The sequence below is a fragment of the Pholis gunnellus genome (genome assembly GCF_910591455.1).
Source record: "Pholis gunnellus genome assembly, chromosome: 1".
NCBI classification, from domain to species: domain Eukaryota; kingdom Metazoa; phylum Chordata; class Actinopteri; order Perciformes; family Pholidae; genus Pholis; species Pholis gunnellus.
In genome coordinates, this window is record NC_136528.1 from 6,314,375 (window position 1) to 6,334,264 (window position 19,890).

The following is a 19,890-nucleotide window of genomic DNA, read 5'->3' on the forward strand; positions in this document are numbered from 1 at the left end:
AAACCATTGGTGACGTCATGATGACTGCGTCCACTTGTTATAAACAGTCTGTGGTTACAAATTGATGCACTGCCACCAATTGGCCAAACAATCTGTGATCGCAGGTTTAAAACAGGAGAATCGAATTTAAAACCTTGTTTTTTTACCACAGATTTGTAATTCTGGGCTTTCTTTGATTATATTTTTTTAAAGTGTTGAGTCAGTCAACTCTAAATATAAATTGTTCTGCTAAACGGTTGTTATTCATGCTTGAAGGTGCACAATCTGAGGGCAGATTGAGCCAAGTCACAAATATCCTCGACGAACGTTACACCACAACCTCTAGAGAAACAGATCAGAGCGGTGAGGCGTCTCCTTGCAGGACTCTCGGGGACATCGCACAAAGCCTAATGAAGTCGTGTTTGTGAATGACATGTCGCCTGGTTGTTGTGAATGAAATCTTAAATTGGTTTCTCAGTCATTAAAAGTGGGGGAGAGAGAAACATGAGTCATGCAGCCTCGAGCACAATCAAAGCTTCCTGCTCCTCCATCTCCGTCAGCGCTGATGGACCCGAAACAGGCGGCTCAGAAACGAGCGATCAATGCAGTGAACCGGGAAAGAAAATACTCAAGCACAGGATTAAGAAAGCAATATCTGCAACAGCAGCCAGTCATGTGTCCATATTGTGTGTGTAAAGGTTCATCCTTTGCAGTGGTTGCATAAGAAGTAGGGTACATGATTAGTGAGTTTAACACAAAATGGGAGTATTTATATACATTTACATTTATTTCATAGCAGACTGTTGGGTGTTACTCAGTAGCTATGAGCAGTATATGTTTGATTGCTTTGCAGTGTTTCTCTTTTCCAACTCTTCCTGCTTCCACAAACCGCATCACCAACATCATTCATCTCAAATATGAAGTTCAAAGTAATTATCCCTTTAATTTGGGGGTTCATTATGATGCTTTTGCACAAATAAAAACAATTAGACAATTGTTCTATTGTTAAGCATAATGCTTTATTTGCATTCTAAGTAAAACAAAACTGTATAACAAGGACATTTGTACCTTCATCTTTACTACTAATGAGATGGTCTACACAGATGACTTCAATGGTTTGACAAACCATCATTTCCCTTTCAAATAATAACTTGATCACAGCTGGTAATAAAAACAATCAGTTTGTCCATTTGGCCCTCGGTCTCTGCGTCACATGAAAAGTCCAAACAACTTTCAAAGGGATAAAGCTCACTACGGGTGGTTGAAGGAAGAATAACAAGAGGCGTTTAGCGCCAGCACTGTTTGGGTTCCTTCATCATTTACAGCAGAAAAAGGAGCGACTGAGTCACCAAATGTAAATGCAGGAGAGGCTGCAAAATGCCATTCTGAGGTAATAAGAGTATTAAAGTAATATGTGGCGACTTACTGCTAAATACTAAACAAAGCAGTGTTAATCATTGCTCTTATTTAAAGTTGAAGTGATTCACTTGAGGCTGTAATCCAACAGATTCACAAAGTGTTTGATTCAAATTATAATCTTATTTTGACAATATATTACAGACAACACTTTTTTAATACCTCCTCTGTTTTAAAGCCTCCATCCTCCATCCAAGTAATCCACTACTTTATCATTAACGACCCCTTGCAGAGCTGCTGAATGATGTTGTTGTTGTTGACTTTTTGAGGCATATTTTGCCCAGCAACTTTTACGGGATGACTCACCCAAGGCAGCTGTTACGCATGACAAAAAAAAGAGAAAAGAATAAGGTGGAGCGAGCAGATGGCAGGAGTCAGATAAAAAAAAAGGTGTTTCGCGCGGGGATGGGGGGGGGGGGGGGGGGGGGGGGGGACTATTTAAGACAAGAGTGAGAGAGTGGGGGACCCCACATACTGCCGCGCATCGAGACCATGCAGACCACCTCCAGGATGCTCAGCGGGGCGCTCTTCTGCGCGCTGCTGCTGCTGCTCTCCAGAGCCGCCAGAGCCCAAGTGTTGGACCCCGAGTCCGAAGAGGAGCTGAGCCCCAGAGCCCTGCGGGACTTCTATCCGAAAGGTCCGAACCTGACGAGTGAGAAGCAGCTGGTAAAGCTTTATTATTACTTCACTTCTGCAAAAAAAGACCTTTACAGCTACTGACTGTGTTTCTTTTTACATGTTACTTTGAATTTCAGTTATGTTGTGTTGAGCAGTTTTAGTAAATGTGGCCAATGAGCTCCAGTTTGTTGCCACCTCAAAATAAACCAAACTCCATTCAGAAAAGCATGCATTTAAGATGCACTTCTGTTCTGTGCAGATAATTACATATTTGACATTTCATATCATCGAGTTGTGTCCTTTTAAACAAAATATGCAACTGTTATAACTATATTGCATATTATTATATAACTTTGCAAAAGTATTTTATTTGTAGAATCCTTTTGCAGTTGTATTACTACATAATGTGTGGCTAAAATCAAAAAGGCACATTCATTGAGAACGTTCTTGTTTGTTTGTATCTGTCTGTCAGCTCGGAGCTCTCCAAGAAGTTCTCGAAAAGCTGCAAGCTAAGCGACTCCCTTCATGGGAGAAGAAATTTGGCCAAGTCCCAACGGTACTGTATCTACCTGAACACATTGTATTGATTGCTATTGCGTTGATTGCATTCATGTCGCAGCGGGGGGGGGGGGGGGGCAGAAATGAATCAACCCTCTGGTGCTGTTGCTTCTCCCACAGTGTGATGTCGGGGAGCAGTGCGCCGTGAGGAAAGGCGCTCGGATCGGCAAGATGTGCGACTGTCCCCGGGGAGCTTTCTGCAACTTTTTCCTGCTGAAGTGCTTATGAGCCTCACCGGCTCTGAATGTAGCATCGAGATGGAGAGAAGAAGAAGAAGAAGATTCCTTTGTAATTACTCTCATATTTTTTATGATACAGCTGAGGAGCAGGTTTGGTGACTGTCCGACCCTTACGAAAAAGAACTGCAGTAGTTCTATGATACAATATATAAATACATTATATCACAGAAGAAACTATGAGGATATTTATCGTGATGGACAGGAGATCAGAATACTATAGAGTCCCATTAAGTTAAATATCCAGAACCACTTTATGTCTGTGAAACCACAGGGTCGTCGTTGTGATGTATATCTAAATAACCCACAATGCACAATAAACTATAAGAAGACCACGTGCACACTGTTGAGTCTTAACAGCAATATCATGGAAATATTATAGTGATTCTTCGTCTGGGGAAAAATCCAAAAATATGTCTTTTTAACAATTTTGTTTCAGATTTTTGTTTGTGTATGAAATCATAATAATTGTGACAATAATAATAATAATAAACATTATTGTTTCGTAAAGCAGTGGAGTGAGTGCATATTCTTTTCATCTGAACACTATTCCATGCCCATGTGTTGATTCTTTTTTGAGAATATTTGAGGAATGACGTGTTTTGTGACTGTGACGTCACGCCTCCAGGGGGTTGTCGACCAGAGACCGTCACGTGCATTCACTAATGGAGCTGAGGATTTACATGAAAGAAAAATAACCTGCAGCACATGATTTCAGATTAAAACTGAAGAAGACAGTCTATCGGATTCATGGCACTTGAGCAGCAACCTCATATTTAAGCTTTAACTTCAACACATCTGTTGGTCAGCTGACAATCAAAGTCCTTTTCTCCACTCAAACATCAGTTTCTGTTACTTTACTTTTGTCGTTTGAGCTGCAGGACGAGGTTTGATTTCACAATCACATCCATCTGAAGAAGTGTCTCCATGCTGACTTTAAATACACTTTCAGACTTTTTGTGTTTTAATTGACCAAAAACCAATGTGAAAAGAATTCAGGTAAATATTATAGATACTATACATACGGAACATATGGAGGTAAAATAATACACTCAAATATATATAAAAAAGAGATTGAAGGACAATTACAAAAACGTGAGTATAGATATGTATACATATATAAACAAAGGCAATCAAATGGATTTGGGAAAAACGTACCTTCATTTTTGTCCCAATAGGTTTTACTTTATACTTCACATGAACTAAGTGAGTTGAGAAGAAAAAAGGTAAATACTTTTATCTGATATCCAAAACCTTTGACTCTAAAATGTTAATCAAATGAAACACAGATTTTGAACCTGGCTTTAACCAATATTCAGATATCTGTTCTAGACATTTATGCAAATTAGCACATATTTGATAAGAAAGTACCTCGTTTGCATATTTAAACATACAATTTCAGAAAACTTGTGATACAAAAAGTATTTGTCTTTATGTAAGTAATCAAGTGGGGAAGTTTCATGGTGATATCTGTCAGTTATTAGTTTTCAACCCATTCACCTGGAGTATTTTCTGACTAAGACAACAATTGGAATGCAGGACTTTTACTTGTAACTTTTTTACATTGTGGTACTATTACTTTTGCCTAAGTAAAGGATCTGAATACTTCACATGACATTGAGCTGTTCATAATCCCTTTATAGTGAACAACACTGGAAAGTTAATCAATAAGATTAATCTAATAAAAACCTCATCATCATCATTGAACATTTACTGGTTTATTCCCTCTAATAATAATAATAATGATATTTTTTCTGGACTCCTCTCTGTTGTTTTAGTTCTTCGGTTTAGTTTTTTTTTCATATTCCACATCACTGTGCTCATCTGGTTTCCACTCGTCTCTTCTTCTTTGCTCCCTGTCAGCAGTCATCAATAATGCAGCAGAGACAAGTACAAAATGTTGACTTAGTCCATTCCTGCTCTGCTGTGTGTGTCTGTGTGTGTGTGTGTGTGTGTACACCTGGGATGTGTGTACACCTGGGATGTGTGTTGGGGAGTCAACATAATGTTTAGTTTGCGCTGTCGATCAATGTAATCACAGGTTTTCGTTTGTGCTGTGATTTCCTGAAAAAGCTGCTATCATCACTAATATTTCACCGACAGCTTTTTAAGCTGCAAAGTGAGACGAAGGAAAGCTTTCTTAAAGGGCTTCCTTCACTGTTTTGCTTTCTAAGTGACTAACGGGGTCAAATATTTTTTTAATTGGTCTGACATTGAACGCGAGCGCTGCAATGTAGAAAGTAAAAGTGCTTGTTTTTGCATGACTGACAGCATTATGACGGAGGTAACGGGTAAATAAAACGTTTTTTCTTCACCTTTAGCTCTATCTCTGAACCCATCTGCTATCGTTCTGACAACACATAAGCCTTTGAGAACAAGGGTCTCTATTAGATTGTTTCACAAGTAGCTAATTTTAAGCTAATTTTAAGCTAAATCATCATGGGTGGGTTCCCAGATGGCATTTCAGCCAAAGCGTTCCGCCTCTTTTGCTCTTGACACAGATTGTTGACCAAAGACTGCTCTAATGTGATTGGTCAATAGGCCTACTACTCAGACTACAAACAGAAACTTGAACACCAACAAACAAACAATACCCAAATCGTGTCCTGTTGCATACAAATTCTATGTGAATGTGGTTTAGAGAAATGTACGGCTAATGTTTTTTAAGGATTAGATTGTGAAATACTTAATTAGATTTAAGAAAAGATTGTGAAATACTTAGTTAGATTTTTTAAAAATATCGTGGTTTGGGTAAAAATAACGATGGAAGTGTCGTTACTGAAGTTAGCCATTTCCTATATATTTGTTTCCAAAATAAGGTCCCATGGTGGACACAGGAAGAGGCGGGACTTCGCCTCTATTGACGGTGAGCAGTTGCTCCTGATTGCAGTTTAGCCTATTTAGCAGCTGCCGTCTGCAGCGTTCTCCCTCAATACTGGACCAATTTCAGAAAATTGTTCCCCATTACTCACTTAGACACAAAAACATGAGAAAAGTGAATCCACACAGATGTTACCCTTTAACCTTTATAGCTGTTGATATGTAAAAAACAATCTTGCTTATTAGCTTATTGTCTTTAAATTCCACTGAGGGATTAAAAGCACATTCATAGATCCACTTTGTCTTATTAAACACTTTAAAAAACCCGTCGGACACACAGACACATTCATGGCGGTCGGGCCGACGATCACACCGTTTATCTTAGTCCCTGAGCGGCAATACTTTCTCCAGACAGCGAGGATTTGCTATCGATTTCTCTGGGAATTAACTCTAATTCCGATTGAGATTGCATGTGTGGATAAGGGGCTCTTTCTCACTCAGTGAGACACTTCAAAAACCTGCGGCAATAACCCACCGGGCCTAAACGTCTGATTGTGTGTGATAATTTGACAGAGCGGTAAAGAATGACGGATAGAGACGGTGACGGAAACACAGAGAAAAACCAAAAGGAGACAGAGAAGAGGCAGAGGGTGATTGAGAGGGTGATGGATGGAGACGCGGAGTGGGAGGCAAATGATAGAGTCTGAAATAGATCGTTCTCTGAGGATGACATTGTTGTGTGTGAACCGCTTAATGCATCAACTCCAGACAATGCATTCGATGTTGATTGATGGCGTGTGAACACTCACATGTCTACCTGAGTTTAAATGGTACAAACTTCATCCTGGCTATGAAAAATAGATCAATGTTTAAAATGAAAAAAGGTTGGGTTCTAGCAAGTTCAGATGCATACAAGACATCTGTGGTTCGATTCCGATTGGCGACCATTGTTGAACGTCACACATCTCTCCAGCGAAGGGAAATAGCTAAAATATAATTTAAAGAGACAGTTCACCCCAAAATTAAAAACACAGATGTTGTTCTCTTACCTGTAGTGCTGTTTATCGGTCTAGATTGTTTTGGTGTGAGTTGCAGGGTGTTGGAGGTATTCCAACTGATGGATTAACTAATAAATAATAAAGGAGACTGTTGGTAGAATTCTATAGCACGGTCAATAATGTGAAAAAGTAAAAGGTCAAACTAAATCAGTTTCTACATTAAAAGGTTTGAACTCTCACAGCCACGCCGGCCTCCAGGCTCAAATTCACACAAAGGCACGTCCGTCTCTAGCGGTGGAACTTTGTTCAATTCCCAAATCATACAGGACGTTGAAATAAAAACGAGAGTCCACCCGCCGCCTTCAGGCCCACGTCACAAATGAGGCTCCGTCCAACGGAGTGAACAGAGTCCCGGTGCAGCCGCGTGGATGAAGTCCGGTGAACTGTGTTGATGAGGCCGGAGGAATCCTGCCGACACAAACAATAGCTCAGTTTCAACTGTGGGAGGAGGTCAAGCGTGAACGTCGCTCACATCTCTTTATTTATCGGAGCTGCTGTTTAAGCGTCTCTAATGAGGAGCGGACTCATCCTGCTCGGCTGCTGTCTGAACTGAATTACTGCTAATAAGAGGCGACACAAGTCTACTTATGGATCCAAATCATTATCATGTTCTTTAGGTGTACTTTCTGTTCTGTGAATCTGCAGGTAGAAACCAAATAAAACTTTACGCGGTTAAATTATTTTGTTTATTTAAAAATATATTTAGAAACAGAAGCACTGGTGTAAACGTACAGTAACACACAGGAACAGTGTGGGAACTCACACCTCAATGCAACCCTGTTCACCTTCAACCCAAACAGGAACAAAGAAAGAAACCAAAGAAACCACAGCAGCACTTCACCCTCAAACACACGCAGCTGTGCACATGGTGTCAAACTCTTCTGTTTTATGGATTGTGACTCTAATACAGCCCAACGTTGTGTGGGTCTCAGTTTCTTTTTTTCTTTTGAATCAGTGAAGTTAAATAAAGAAATTAAATTAAAGCAGTAGCATTTATAATATAATAATATATCATATAATGGGTACTGTAGTTGGCCTCTCATACTGTAAAAAAAAACTCAAACTAGTCAGTCAATTCTTTGAAGCAATACTTTGATTGAAAAAACACACGTTTTCTTTAAAGTAGAAAATGAGAATTAAATGTTGGTGCCTCTAAATAACTGTCCTAACTTTTAACAACTAACATTTGGGTCAGTAGAAATGAGAATGCAATCGCAACCTGATACAGAAACAATCCTAAAAACGCAAAGGTTAGCGGGTACATTTGTTGAAAGAAAAGAAAAAGAAATTAATGTTGACATCAATTAAGTTGAAAAACAAAAATAACGTCTGGACTTATTCCTCCTCTTCAGCTATGTCTACATTTCTCTTACACCGTGCCAGCTGCATTATGACAGCTGGCACGGTGTAAGCCACCAACACTTCGACACCAAAGTGTTGTGGAGAATGCTCAACAGTCCCCGACACGATCACGAAGTCCTTCAGTAGCTCCATTCAGTAGACGTCACTCGTCTCTGCTCCCAGCAGGCACGGCGGCAGGGCAAACGTCACAAACCGACTGCTCTATGAGGAAGCGTCTTCCTGCTGCTCGGCCTCAAAAGGGTAGCTGAGAGCAGGAGGAGAGCCCTGACTCCGAGGCTGTTCGTCCAACAACATCAAGTCCTCCACATCTCTTCCTTTGAACCTCCGTCTGCAGATCTTTACGGACACTTTTCGCCCCTGAAAGACTTTTAGGGCCTCTTTGGAAGCCATGGCCCTGGCGGCGGCCTCGTCCCGCCCATATCCCGTCCCCATGTACACAGTCTGACAGCGGATCTCGCACACGTGGCCTTCCTTCTGCGTGCGACCCGCGGGGAGGCCGTCGATGTCCTTCAGTGGCACAAACACGCTGGTCAGGGTCTCTTTACACGACTCGACGCAGCTGCAAAGTATTTCAAAATGGTCCAAGTTTGGACCGAAGCCGCCCGCCGACACCAACTTCCAGGCCACCGCCTTGTAGAGGCGGTTGAAGAAGGGCTGGTGCTCTGCTGGAGCCTGTGGACGAGGTCCGGATTTCTGACTCACAGGCCACGGAGCTCCACATCTGGCTCTTTTCACAGCGCCGTCAGCGCCACCCTCTGAGAATAATGACACAACAGGCAGGAGACAGCGATGAGTGCACAAAGAATCACATCTTAATGAGGGAACAGACTCCGGTCTCAGGTGTGGGTGTTAACTTGTAGGTTATTACACTGAAACCCTGCTGTAAAAAAAACGTGGTGGAGGTCCGTAAAGAGCAACAGTGTCAGTGTTGCACTGAGTCCATCCCACTATCTCACTTAGTCACAGCTCTTATAGAGGCTACTCAAGGTCACCACATCCTCTCAGCTAATGTGTGTTTAAAAGACAAACCAGCATCGCATCTAAAACTAGCTAAAACTAGAAGATAATGGTAGTGAGTGTTTTGTCTCGTGTCACCACCCACATTAAATACAACGTCGTCTGTTTTATTCTTATTAAACGTGTGTCTTGCATTACCAGTCGTGGCGCCCCGCTTTCCTCTGGCCAGGATTCCATCTTTTGTCGTTTTGTGAACGGGGGCATCTGTGACCACTATCCCCTCACCCATCTCCTTGATCCGGTCCATCACAGCCGGCGAATAGCTGAAGGGTGAAAGAGAACAGAGACAAGTGTCAAATTTGTGTCTGGTTTATAACATTTTAAATGGTTTGGCCTCTCCTCCACTACGTGACTTAGTGTATACTCGCTCAGTAGATCCTCAAGAATATGCTCTATACCAGACTGTACCAGACCATTGCACCGCACTGCATTTTGGCAATCAGCTTTTTCTGTAAAAGCAACAAATCAGTGGAATACCCTGCCTGACGTGAGGAGCTGATGTGCTCTAATGTGGTCAGATCTGGTCTAATGTGGTCTGACCTGGTCTAATGTGATCTGGTCCGGTCTAATGTGGTCTATATATATAATAATAACACCTGCCTGATGATGTGAGGAGCTGCAGCTCTATCCGCACTTTCAAAACCAACTTAAAAAGTCTGTTAAAAGCTGCTCATCTCTGTACTCACTGAGCTTGAGTCTTATGGTCTTTATGACTTGCTGACAAACATACATTTGTGATGTGCTATATCTTTGTATTGTGTGTCTCGTGTGTTCTTTTTGTATATCTTTGTATTATGTCTCTACCTTGTACTGTTTGTTGTTGTGCTTTCCTTGTTCTGACCTGCCAAAGGGACTACAGATGTGAGTTATCTTATAGCTATAATCTGGTACGGTGCATCAAATGGTGACAATTATGTTTTAAACTGTACATAAAATAAATAAATAAATGGACTCCACATCTAGCATAGCTTTATCTTTTGCTTTCTGGAGTTTTACATCATTCTGCTCTGTCGTGTGTGTCTTACCTGCAGCCGAGGAACACGTGATTGGCCCAGACCATGGACAGAGAGAGCAGCTTGTCCAGATTACTGCCGCTGGGGACTCCGAGCTCCGGTGTGGTGGTGGAAGAAGAAGCCTCCATGTTTCTGAGGATGAACTCTCTCCGGGCAGCCCACTGTTTGTTGCTCTCACAGTAGGTCCTGAGAGTGTCGACCCACTGGGCCAGGTGTGGGTTCTGGACCAGGTACTCTGAAACAACGTCCTCTTCGCTCGTCTCACACGCCATCCCGGCTTTGGAAGACCTGCCTGAGGAGACAAGGCTCACAGAATCAGTCATCTCTGTTAAATCACTTCTTAAGACACATTTTGTACAGAATGTGATGTCATCGCTTTTCTGTTTTATTTTTATTTGTTGATTTTACTAAATATATAGTCTTATTTTTTAAATCTTATTTGTATGGTATCGACTGTCTCTCTGAGCTTTCTGTTGTTGTCTTGCTTTTGCTGCTTTCTCTGTCAAAGCACTTTGTAAACTGTTTTTAAAGGTGCTACATATACAAAGTTATTATTAATATTAATAGTATCCCTGCAATATAACAAACACTGTCACGTTTATAGCATAGAAAACCAACACCTGCTCGTGTATTTGTGTGGCACGTCATGTTAGTACAGCTAGCTTGAATCCGGCTAATTAAACTCAACAAGTCTGATATAGCTGTGTGTCCCTGCTAGTTATCGTTTAAAGACCGCTGACAGTTGGTGTTTGGTTGCTAACGTTAGCATAATTAAGCTAACATTGTAACGTTGATAACGCCACTGACAAACTGACTTTAGCAACTACCGTTAAGTTAAGTTAGACGGCTAAGTTAGCCGAGTAATTACAAATAGCTCTACTAGAAAGTCACACTGATGATTACCACGTGCTCGAACTCAATCCTAATATGACACTAATATGCTATAAATAAGCTTTTACAGCCTGAATGAAGCCGCTTTAATCATTTTTACTAGAAACTACGACATACCAAGCTCTCTCTCCGTTGCGAGGTGCTGCTAGCTAGCTACATGACCGAATGATGACGCAAGACTGACGATGCTACCTTTTTTTTTTTGTAAAGGAACTACATTTCCCAGAAGCGCCCCCATCGTTCGTTTACTTTTGTTAACATAAATAAAAAACAGCGTATGCTTTTGTATCGTCTCGTAGATCCTAAAATAATAGATAATCATAGAAGACACCTTTGGGCTGTTTATATAAAATTATGCTACCTTTTTTTTCGAGAGGAACTACATTTCCCAGATGCGCCCCATCTTTCGTTTACTTTTGTTAACATAACATTTTTTTTTAAAACAGCGGATGCTTTTGTATCGTATCGTATATCCCAAAAGCTGAATAATAGAAGACACCTTTTTTATATATTTTATATAAAATTAACGTTAGAAGGTAAAGTAAAAAGCGACGGAGAGCCGGTTACTACGTCCATGGTTACTGTTGGTTAGCAACCAGTCCGTGCCACCGTGATGCTTTGCGTCGTGACGTAGTCAACCTGCGACAGCGCGGGCTGACGGCGGTGGTTTGTTTTGGTGGCTGAATGAGACGCTCACAGTTGCATTCATTTCCAACGTTAATCAATTAAAGGTGAATTAACATGATTCACGAGCTGCTGCTGGCGTTGAGCGGATACCCAGGGACGATCTTCACGTGGAACAAACGGACGGGTTTGCAGGTAAAACCGAAGAAACAACGCTTCTGTTTAACATTGACATGCTAACGTTAGTTAGCTAAAATATTATGTTTTTTTCTGCATCTCTGGTATTGTGTACGATTGGGTTTTGCATCTTACTTTATTGTTTATATTTTTGCATTATATTTGCTCACACTACTACTGCAACTGCTGTACAACGTTCTCCCTCGGGCTATAAATAAAGTTCTATCTTATCTTTACGTTGCATATTCATTAGACCCTCCAGTTCACCGAACCTGCTGTTGAGAGGGAGAACAAGCAAACTTTACACTGAAGTGAGGTGACGGTGTTAACCACTACTGTGCCACACTGTGTACTAATGCGTCCTCACCACTAAATCACTTGGGGAACTTGTTCAGTGAACTTTCTACAGTATAGTCTCTTCCCGGACTTCAAGAGAGACACCACTCACACCTGCAACATGCAAGCTTCTCTTCCATCATAGCTCATTGTGCTTGTAAGGAACAGGACTGTTCTTATGTTCATTGACAGAACGTTAGCCTGACTGATTCACTTAAACAATGGTGTAACACTGGCATTCTACAGGGTTACAATGGACGGCTCTACATGCAGAGGAAAGAGTGTTTACAGTGCCCCACAGTAACTGTTGTGTATTTATTCAATTTCAATTCAGTCTATTTGTATAGCCCAAAATGACAAAGTATTCTCAGAGGACGTTACAATCTGTACACATACGACGCCCTCTGTCCTGGGATCCACGTATTAAAGGACAAACTCCTTTTAACGAGGCCCACAGCGTTTCTTTTCCAACATGAAGCACTTTGTTCCGCCCACAGGTGTCCCAGGAACTGCCCTTCCTCCACCCCAGTGAGACCAGCGTCCTCAACCGGCTTTCTAAACTGGGCTCCGATTACATCCGCTTCACAGAGTTTATAGAACAGCACACGGGCCATGTGCATCAGCAGGTGAAGTCCCCCGATGCCATAAAACAACACTTTTGATATTTAGCTTCTTATAATTTAAATTCAAAATTGGCAACTTACAGATGCACCTTTCTATATGAGCACTAACTATTCAGTCATTTAATACAAATACTATCTTTTTATATTTGGTTGCATCTTTTTTTTAAAAAGGAAATGTACATTAATCAACGTTCAGACAAATGTAAATGTACCTGAGTTATCTAAAATGCTTGTTTTTTATTATCGGCATCGTGGAATAATACAAACATAGCATATGTGCAATAGTTAAGATAACATACTACATTGTGATTAAACAATATACAACACGTTATGTCATGTTAAAGGTGGATAAATACTGTATTAGTGTTGACATTGTTGGTTCTCAATGAGCCACATTACACTTAAATGAAGTCCTGGGGATTTGATTTGATAGTTTTTCTAGCTGCATGTTTAAGGACAATATAAAGACAGTTCCCTAACCGTCCCTATCTAACACAGGGTTTCTCTGTTATTAAAATGTTCTCAACGACGTTCTCTCTTCAGGAACATCACACCAACCTGCCCAACCAGACGGGACTTCATGGAATTTACTTGCGGGCTTTCTGCACAGGGCTGGACTCGATCCTGCAGCCGTACAGACAGGCCCTGCTGGACCTCGAACAAGAGGTAAAATGATCTCACGCTCAACAGGAATAACTGGTGGAGGATGTGAAATGTGCTCATTTAACTATGTGTGTGTTTCAGTTCCTTGGAGATCCACATCTGACGATATCTCATGTGAATTATAAGCTTGATCAGGTAAAGCATTAATCTCAAGAGATAATTCTTTGATTTCTTTCATTAAAAATATACTAGAAACACTCAGAGTGGAAAGTCTATCTCCAGCTAATGTTTGTCTGACACTGTACCCTTTACTTTAAGTTCCAGTTGCTGTTTCCCTCTGTGATGGTTGTGGTAGAGTCGATCAAATCACAGAAGGTAAGGATTGTTTCTAATAGGATTTCACCTGGAAATGTAAGTTCAGGGCGGCATTCAAGCACTTCATAAACCAAATAATTTGTATGTGGAAAGCAGTAATGACATGTAATGATGTGTCAGTTAGGGATGCTTGATCCATCATGTCCTCTTATCACGTCCACGTTACTTTATGTGCATGAAGGCAGTCGACGGGCAATAAGACTGGTTTCCTAACATTCTATTTAGCCCAAATCTCTGCAAGTTCCTGGAACTTGCTCAACAATTTGCAAACGTAACTTTTCTTTTCGGGTGCCTTCTCATCTCTCAAAGCGTCTCATACAAACTAAATGATCCGGAGTAACGCATGTGTGTTGCTGCTTTAGATCCACGGCTGTCAGATCCTGGAGACGGTGTACAAGCACAGCTGTGGTGGGCTTCCTCCCGTCCGCATGGCCTTAGAGAAGTAAGTCTCTCATTGGAGACGCCTTTATTCCAAGTTTCAAATCCACGTTACGTTGTTGGGGAATGAGGGAGAATGTGAGGTGTTGGGGGAGAGAGTTCCAGAGGGAGGGGGTCAGCGTTGGTATTGTCTTCTTTGATTTATTATGTCGCACTAAGATACAAAACCTTTGTATCTCTGTTGTGTTGTGTGACACATCCTGCAGGATTCTTGCTGTGTGCCACGGCGTGATGTACAAGCAGCTGGCAGCTTGGATGCTGCACGGATTGCTGCTGGACCAGAGCGAGGAGTTTTTTGTGAAGCAGGGCCCCAGTGCAGGAGGAGCTGCTGCCAACCAGGAGGAGGAGGAGGAGGACCTGGGGCTGGGAGGCCTGAGTGGGAAACAGCTCCGAGAGCTCCAGGACCTGGTGAGAATCAAAGCGAAGCTTCAGTTATGATGGAATGATGTAATCGCACAGGACGAGTGGTCGCAGCGCTTGGTCCTCGTCATAGTGGAGGTTTATCACGTTCTGCTGGTTACACCTACTGTGTGTATCTCTGAGTTACTCTTCCACAGTTCATTCTGTTTGAACGCCCTCTGGTGTTTCGGAGAATAATGCAGCTCACAGCTCGTTGAGTATAAACGCCTTCCTGCGTGCTCAGAGCTCCTCCGTCTGTGGAGGCTCGAGTATAAACAAAGCTTCAGACACACAGGCCAAGAGATCGCTACGTATATATTGTGTGAACAGTCTTGATTGTGAGCGTCTGTGCTTTGCTGCAGAGGCTGATCGAGGAGGAGAACATGCTGGCTCCGTCTCTGCAGCAGTTCTCCCTGCGAGCAGAGATGCTTCCTTCTTACATTCCCGTCAGAGTGGCCGAGAAGATCCTCTTCGTTGGAGAGTCCGTCCAGATGTTTGAAAACCACAACCACAGCCCGTCTAGAGCTGGTAGCCCTTCGTTCTTCTTGTAGTATCTTATTATAACTTTAGTCTTTATGTCACATCTCATTGTTGTTTTGTTTGTTTTAGGCTCCATACTGAAGCACCAGGAGGACATGTTTGCTGCCGAGCTGCATCGACTCAAGCAGCAGCCTCTCTTCAGCCTGGTGGATTTTGAGAACTTGATTGATCGGATCAGGAGCACGGTGGCAGAGGTGAGCTCATGTACTACTGCACTCAGGGTTAGGGTATCGGTAGGATTTAATCAACACTCGTACTCTCATCGATACTCGCATCGGTTCTTTTTTATTATAATGTGAGAAAAAAAATACGATTACTTAAGAGAAGAATCAACATTGATTTATTTTTCTTGTATGTAAACAAATGAGCAGCAATACAACAGTTCTAAAATCTATAAAATACATTCACAGCTAAACAATGAGCTTAGTGATTATGTTTCATTGATGATCCTGTTCTTGTGATGACATCACTACCGTATGACATCACTACCGTTACCTGCTGGCTGCTCCACAGACAGACTGATGTTCTGCATGTTGGTCACATGTTGTGATAAACTTACTTGTGAGGGTTTTATTGTGTTTGAGACGACCAGAGTTCTACAACGTGTCCTGATGTGAGTCTCTAACGTAGAACCGGTTCCCGTTCAGAATCAGGTTTCGGGGGTCAAACCTGACTGCCTTTAATGAAATCTATCCACTGAGTAACAATCCGCGCTCTCTGACTTTCAGCACCTCTGGACGTTGATGGTGGAGGAGTCCGATCTGCTCGAACAGCTCAAGGTTTGTACTCGACACACTTTGTTTTCTGGATCATAATTCGGTTCAGAATGAGCAGTATTGATGTTTTCCTCCAGATCATTAAGGACTTCTACCTGCTGGGTCGTGGCGAGCTCTACCAGGTCTTTATTGACCTCGCGCAGCACATGTTGAAGACGCCTCCAACAGCCGTCACTGAGCACGGTGCGTTTCATTCTGAAGACGTTTTCACTTATATAATATTGATAAACTCGTTTGAGATGCTCCTTAATGTCGTGAAACCTAAACGGGAACGAGCCAATGGAGAAAGTGTGTCGGGGGGCCGATCGGGTTTGAGCTTGATGGAAACCTGTCGGCACCAGCTTTCAGTTTCCATTCAGGACTTGAAGAAGAGCTGAATGTGTTTTCTTGTGTTCCACAGATGTGAATGTGGCCTTTCAGCAGGCCGCTCATAAGGTGCTGCTGGACGACGACAACCTGCTGCCTCTGCTGCACCTCACTGTGGACTACCAGGGCAAAGACGGCAAAGGTGAGCGGCCCACCGTCACCTGCTGTTCATGTTCATGATGAGACTCCTGTTCAGAGACCGAAGGAGAAAACACCTGGACGATGTCGTGTTAACAGAAATGAAAAACAGAAACGATGCGCTCCTTTGTTTGGTGTTTAGCGCCACCCAGTGGTTTTATGATCAAACTGTTCTTCACTTTTTAATGCTGATGGGAAACATCAAATCTTCTAACTAGTGCTGGAGAAAATGATTTGAATTGTTAATTTAGAGAAATTTATATATATTTTTTTACAATTGTTTAACTCATTTATTGATGCAAAAATGAGGCACAGTCTCTATTTGTGGCTTCACAAATGTATAATCTCTCTGATCGATTATTATAAATGTAAATATGTTTTATTCATTTTTCAATCAACTGTTGGTGAAACAAAACAATCAAGAAGAAGAAGTCATGTTTGGCTCAGGGAGTCTCTGATGTATATTGTATTCATGAACTATACTTTGAATCTTTATTATATTATATTTATGGTTTATATACTCAGAGGGACAGGGCAGGTGTTTAGACCAATATCCCCAAACAAACACAAGCAAGTTCTGTCTTTTTTGTTGTACCTCCTGTATTTTGTTGAAGTACTTTGTCATCAATATTACGTAGTCATATCTTGTGTATATCAACGTTTTGTTCTCGTTAATATTGAGAAACTTTAACATTATTTAGGCGGAGGCTTCAAATAAGCCCTGTGGGGTTTCTGCCTCTTCCTGCTCTGTGATATTATTTGGGGTTTTTTTGCACAATTTAAAAAATGCACAAACTAAAACTTTAAACGTGTAAAAAAATAATTGACTGATTTAATCGATGATGTTGATAATCATTATTTACTAAGCGGCAGCTGATGTGAGTTTACAGTTTGTATTAAAACAAACGCTTCAGGTCGTTACAGAATAAGGGAGCGATGCTTACTGTGGAAGATGATTATCACACTCATTGATCTGTTCAGTGAGGCTCAATGTTGCTCATTCCTCTTATCGCTGTAGTTTAATGGGTTAATGTTGTTTTTTTTCAGAGGCCATGGGCCCCAGAGATGGAGCCACTCCTCCACAAGACACCTCCCCTCGCGAGGCTCCTCCCACAGGCTGGGCGGCTCTCGGTCTCACCTACAAGGTTCAGTGGCCGCTGCACATCCTCTTCACTCCGGCTATTTTGGAGAAGTGTGTACTCATTTGGCTCCTGATGAAGTATTGTGTTTTTAATTGTTTATGTTTGAGTACAGCTGGTGAGCCTTCTCTCCTCCTCATCGTTCCTCCTGATCTCTCCTCCTCTCCTTCTGATCTCTCCTGATCGTTCCTCCTCTCTTCCTGATCGCTCCTCCTGATCGTTCCTCCTCTCTGTGCTCAGGTACAACGTTGTGTTCAGGTACTTGCTGAGCGTGCGGCGGGTGCAGTCTCAGCTGCAGCACTGCTGGGCTCTGCAAATGCAGAGAAAGCACCTCAAGTCCAGCCAGACGGTCGCCGTTAAGTGGAGACTACGCAACCACATGGCGTTCCTGATCGACAACCTGCAGTACTACCTGCAGGTAAGAGTTAGTAGGATCCAGATGTGTAATTGATGTTTATGTATGCAAATATGTACTCATGCAAACCAGTATTTATCCAAACAGATGGTGCAGCAAGATCATGTTCATCTTGCACATTCTTCAAATCAGGAGTACTCGTGGTTTTCAAGAGCAATCCTCACTTGAAGATAAATCCCTGTTTAAATCTTTAAAACATGATTTAACAAACTTGACTTTAGGACTAATGGCCTACATCCACATGTGGCTAAATGTGGAGTAGAAATCAGACTTTTGCACAAGCAATTTAATTTATACAGCGTACCATGTGTACACATAGCTTTAGATATCTCATGAAGACTTCTTGCAGACCTTTCTAAGCTTCATGCCTCAATCATGGCGTTAACGTGTGATTGGAGCATTGCGTTAGCTGAGGTACTTTTTTCCAAGTATTTGTCTTGTTGCTTGTCTGTAGGTGGATGTGCTGGAGTCACAGTTCTCTCAGCTGCTTCAGCAGATCAACTCCACCCGAGACTTTGAGAGCATCAGACTGGCCCACGACCACTTCCTCAGTAACCTGCTCGCCCAGTCCTTCATCCTCCTGAAGCCGGTATAAATCACTGAGCCAGATATGAATTACTCATCTCGTGTTACCTTCAATTTGTGAAGGAACTTTGTTTTTCTGTCATCCCGCTACAATGAACGGTGAATGAAACACTGAGCTGAATGATGCCTAATCCATTTTCAGCCTTCAGATTAAGCCTCATGACCTGCGTCCTCAGGTGTTCCACTGTCTGAACGAGATCCTGGATCTGTGTCAAACCTTCTGCTCACTGGTCAGTCAGAGCGTGGTGCTGCTGGACGAGAGGGGAACCGCTCAGCTGGACATCCTGGTCAAGGTGGAGTCGCTCACCTCCTCGTTTGTCCGATGTCGGAACACGTCAACAATATATATATTTAGTAACACGGGGCTTTACGCTTTCAGGGCTTCAGACGGCAGTCCTCCCTGCTGTTTAAAATCCTCTCGAGTGTGAGGAACCATCAGATAAACTCTGACCTGGCTCAGCTGTTACTGCGACTGGACTACAACAAGTACTACACCCAGGCTGGAGGCACTCTGGGCAGGTAGGACAGCAGAACATTTCATTAAAATTCAATATACCGGACTCTCTTGAATTGTTTGAATTAACCCTCAAATGTCTTTCTTTTCAGTGTTTAAGAGGATTCAGAAGAGAAGCTGTTAGTGTGAAATGCCTGTTCAAATGTTCTTCTAAGGGTCAGCGCTTCACCTGCACCGTTATCTTTAGTCATGCAGAGTCTTTCCAGGTATGTGCCGCTGACGTTTCTACAGAGGCAGCTGGGCTTTTGTTTGTCGCACTGAAAAACGACATTTGTATTTTCAGACAATGATTTCAGTGGAGCTACTTCTTTGGTTAAAAACAAGTAGTTCCAGTGACGGCTGTTCATTGAGTTCTGTGTATTAAACACACAAAGTGAAGCTTCCTGCACAGGCTCTTTGATGGAGTCTGCTTTAAGAACGGTCGACATTTTTAGTAAATGTGCTTTCTTGCTGAGTAAGATGTAAAGATTTGTCACTCTTATCTGTTAATTATGAGGCCACAGCAGAACCTTTAGACTTGTATCAGCGCTCTAGGAGACGGTTGGCTTAGCCAAGCTAGCTGTTCAATGTCTTTATGCTAAGCTAGCAGTTTCCTGTAGCATCATATTTAGAGCGTACAAACGTGACGCTGATCTTCTCATCTGATTCTCTGGCAAAAAGAAAGTGAATGTTCCCAAAATGTTGAACTATTCCTTTAAAGTACTCAAGTAGTTTCCCTGAAATACGTTCAAACTTGTTCACAAACGGACTCTGGAGGCTGGAAACACTTCAGCACTTACTGATGTCAGTAGGAACATATTTGTATAAACTGTAAATATATATGAAACCAATGTTTTGTGTGGAGAAAATAAACTTGAATCAGTTAAAATGAAAC

The 19,890-nt window shown here is 42.0% G+C and overlaps 3 protein-coding genes across 4 annotated transcripts; 2 read left to right on the forward strand and 1 right to left on the reverse strand.

Moving 5' to 3' along the window:
* Positions 1 to 1,887: 1,887 nt before the first annotated feature.
* cart3 (cocaine- and amphetamine-regulated transcript 3) lies at positions 1,888 to 3,200 on the forward strand (the record flags this gene model as incomplete). Its single annotated transcript, XM_079157524.1, has 3 exons — positions 1,888 to 2,061; positions 2,486 to 2,569; positions 2,692 to 3,200. The coding sequence occupies 3 exons, from the start codon at positions 1,888 to 1,890 to the stop codon at positions 2,797 to 2,799; spliced, it is 366 nt and encodes a 121-aa protein (XP_079013650.1). The 3' UTR covers positions 2,800 to 3,200.
* A 4,163-nt stretch (positions 3,201 to 7,363) lies between these two features.
* On the reverse strand, positions 7,364 to 11,136 carry cdkn2aip (CDKN2A interacting protein). 2 transcript variants are annotated; one of them, XM_079162185.1, is made up of 4 exons: positions 11,086 to 11,136; positions 10,090 to 10,365; positions 9,203 to 9,327; positions 7,364 to 8,802 (listed from the first exon to the last, which is right to left on the reverse strand). In XM_079162185.1, the coding sequence occupies exons 2-4, from the start codon at positions 10,347 to 10,349 to the stop codon at positions 8,249 to 8,251; spliced, it is 939 nt and encodes a 312-aa protein (XP_079018311.1). In that variant the 5' UTR covers positions 10,350 to 10,365; positions 11,086 to 11,136; the 3' UTR covers positions 7,364 to 8,248. The 2 variants fall into 2 exon arrangements, with proteins under 2 accessions (XP_079018311.1, XP_079018310.1); XM_079162184.1 differs by having other exon boundaries at positions 10,090 to 10,369; positions 11,086 to 11,132.
* A 511-nt stretch (positions 11,137 to 11,647) lies between these two features.
* tubgcp4 (tubulin gamma complex component 4) lies at positions 11,648 to 19,852 on the forward strand. The gene is made up of 18 exons (XM_079163341.1): positions 11,648 to 11,787; positions 12,603 to 12,731; positions 13,272 to 13,394; positions 13,473 to 13,526; positions 13,650 to 13,706; positions 14,069 to 14,148; positions 14,351 to 14,552; positions 14,906 to 15,071; positions 15,153 to 15,277; positions 15,812 to 15,862; positions 15,937 to 16,042; positions 16,260 to 16,367; positions 17,411 to 17,555; positions 17,743 to 17,920; positions 18,372 to 18,506; positions 18,679 to 18,795; positions 18,882 to 19,021; positions 19,109 to 19,852. The coding sequence occupies exons 1-18, from the start codon at positions 11,710 to 11,712 to the stop codon at positions 19,113 to 19,115; spliced, it is 2,001 nt and encodes a 666-aa protein (XP_079019467.1). The 5' UTR covers positions 11,648 to 11,709; the 3' UTR covers positions 19,116 to 19,852.
* The last annotated feature ends 38 nt before the right edge of the window (positions 19,853 to 19,890 follow it).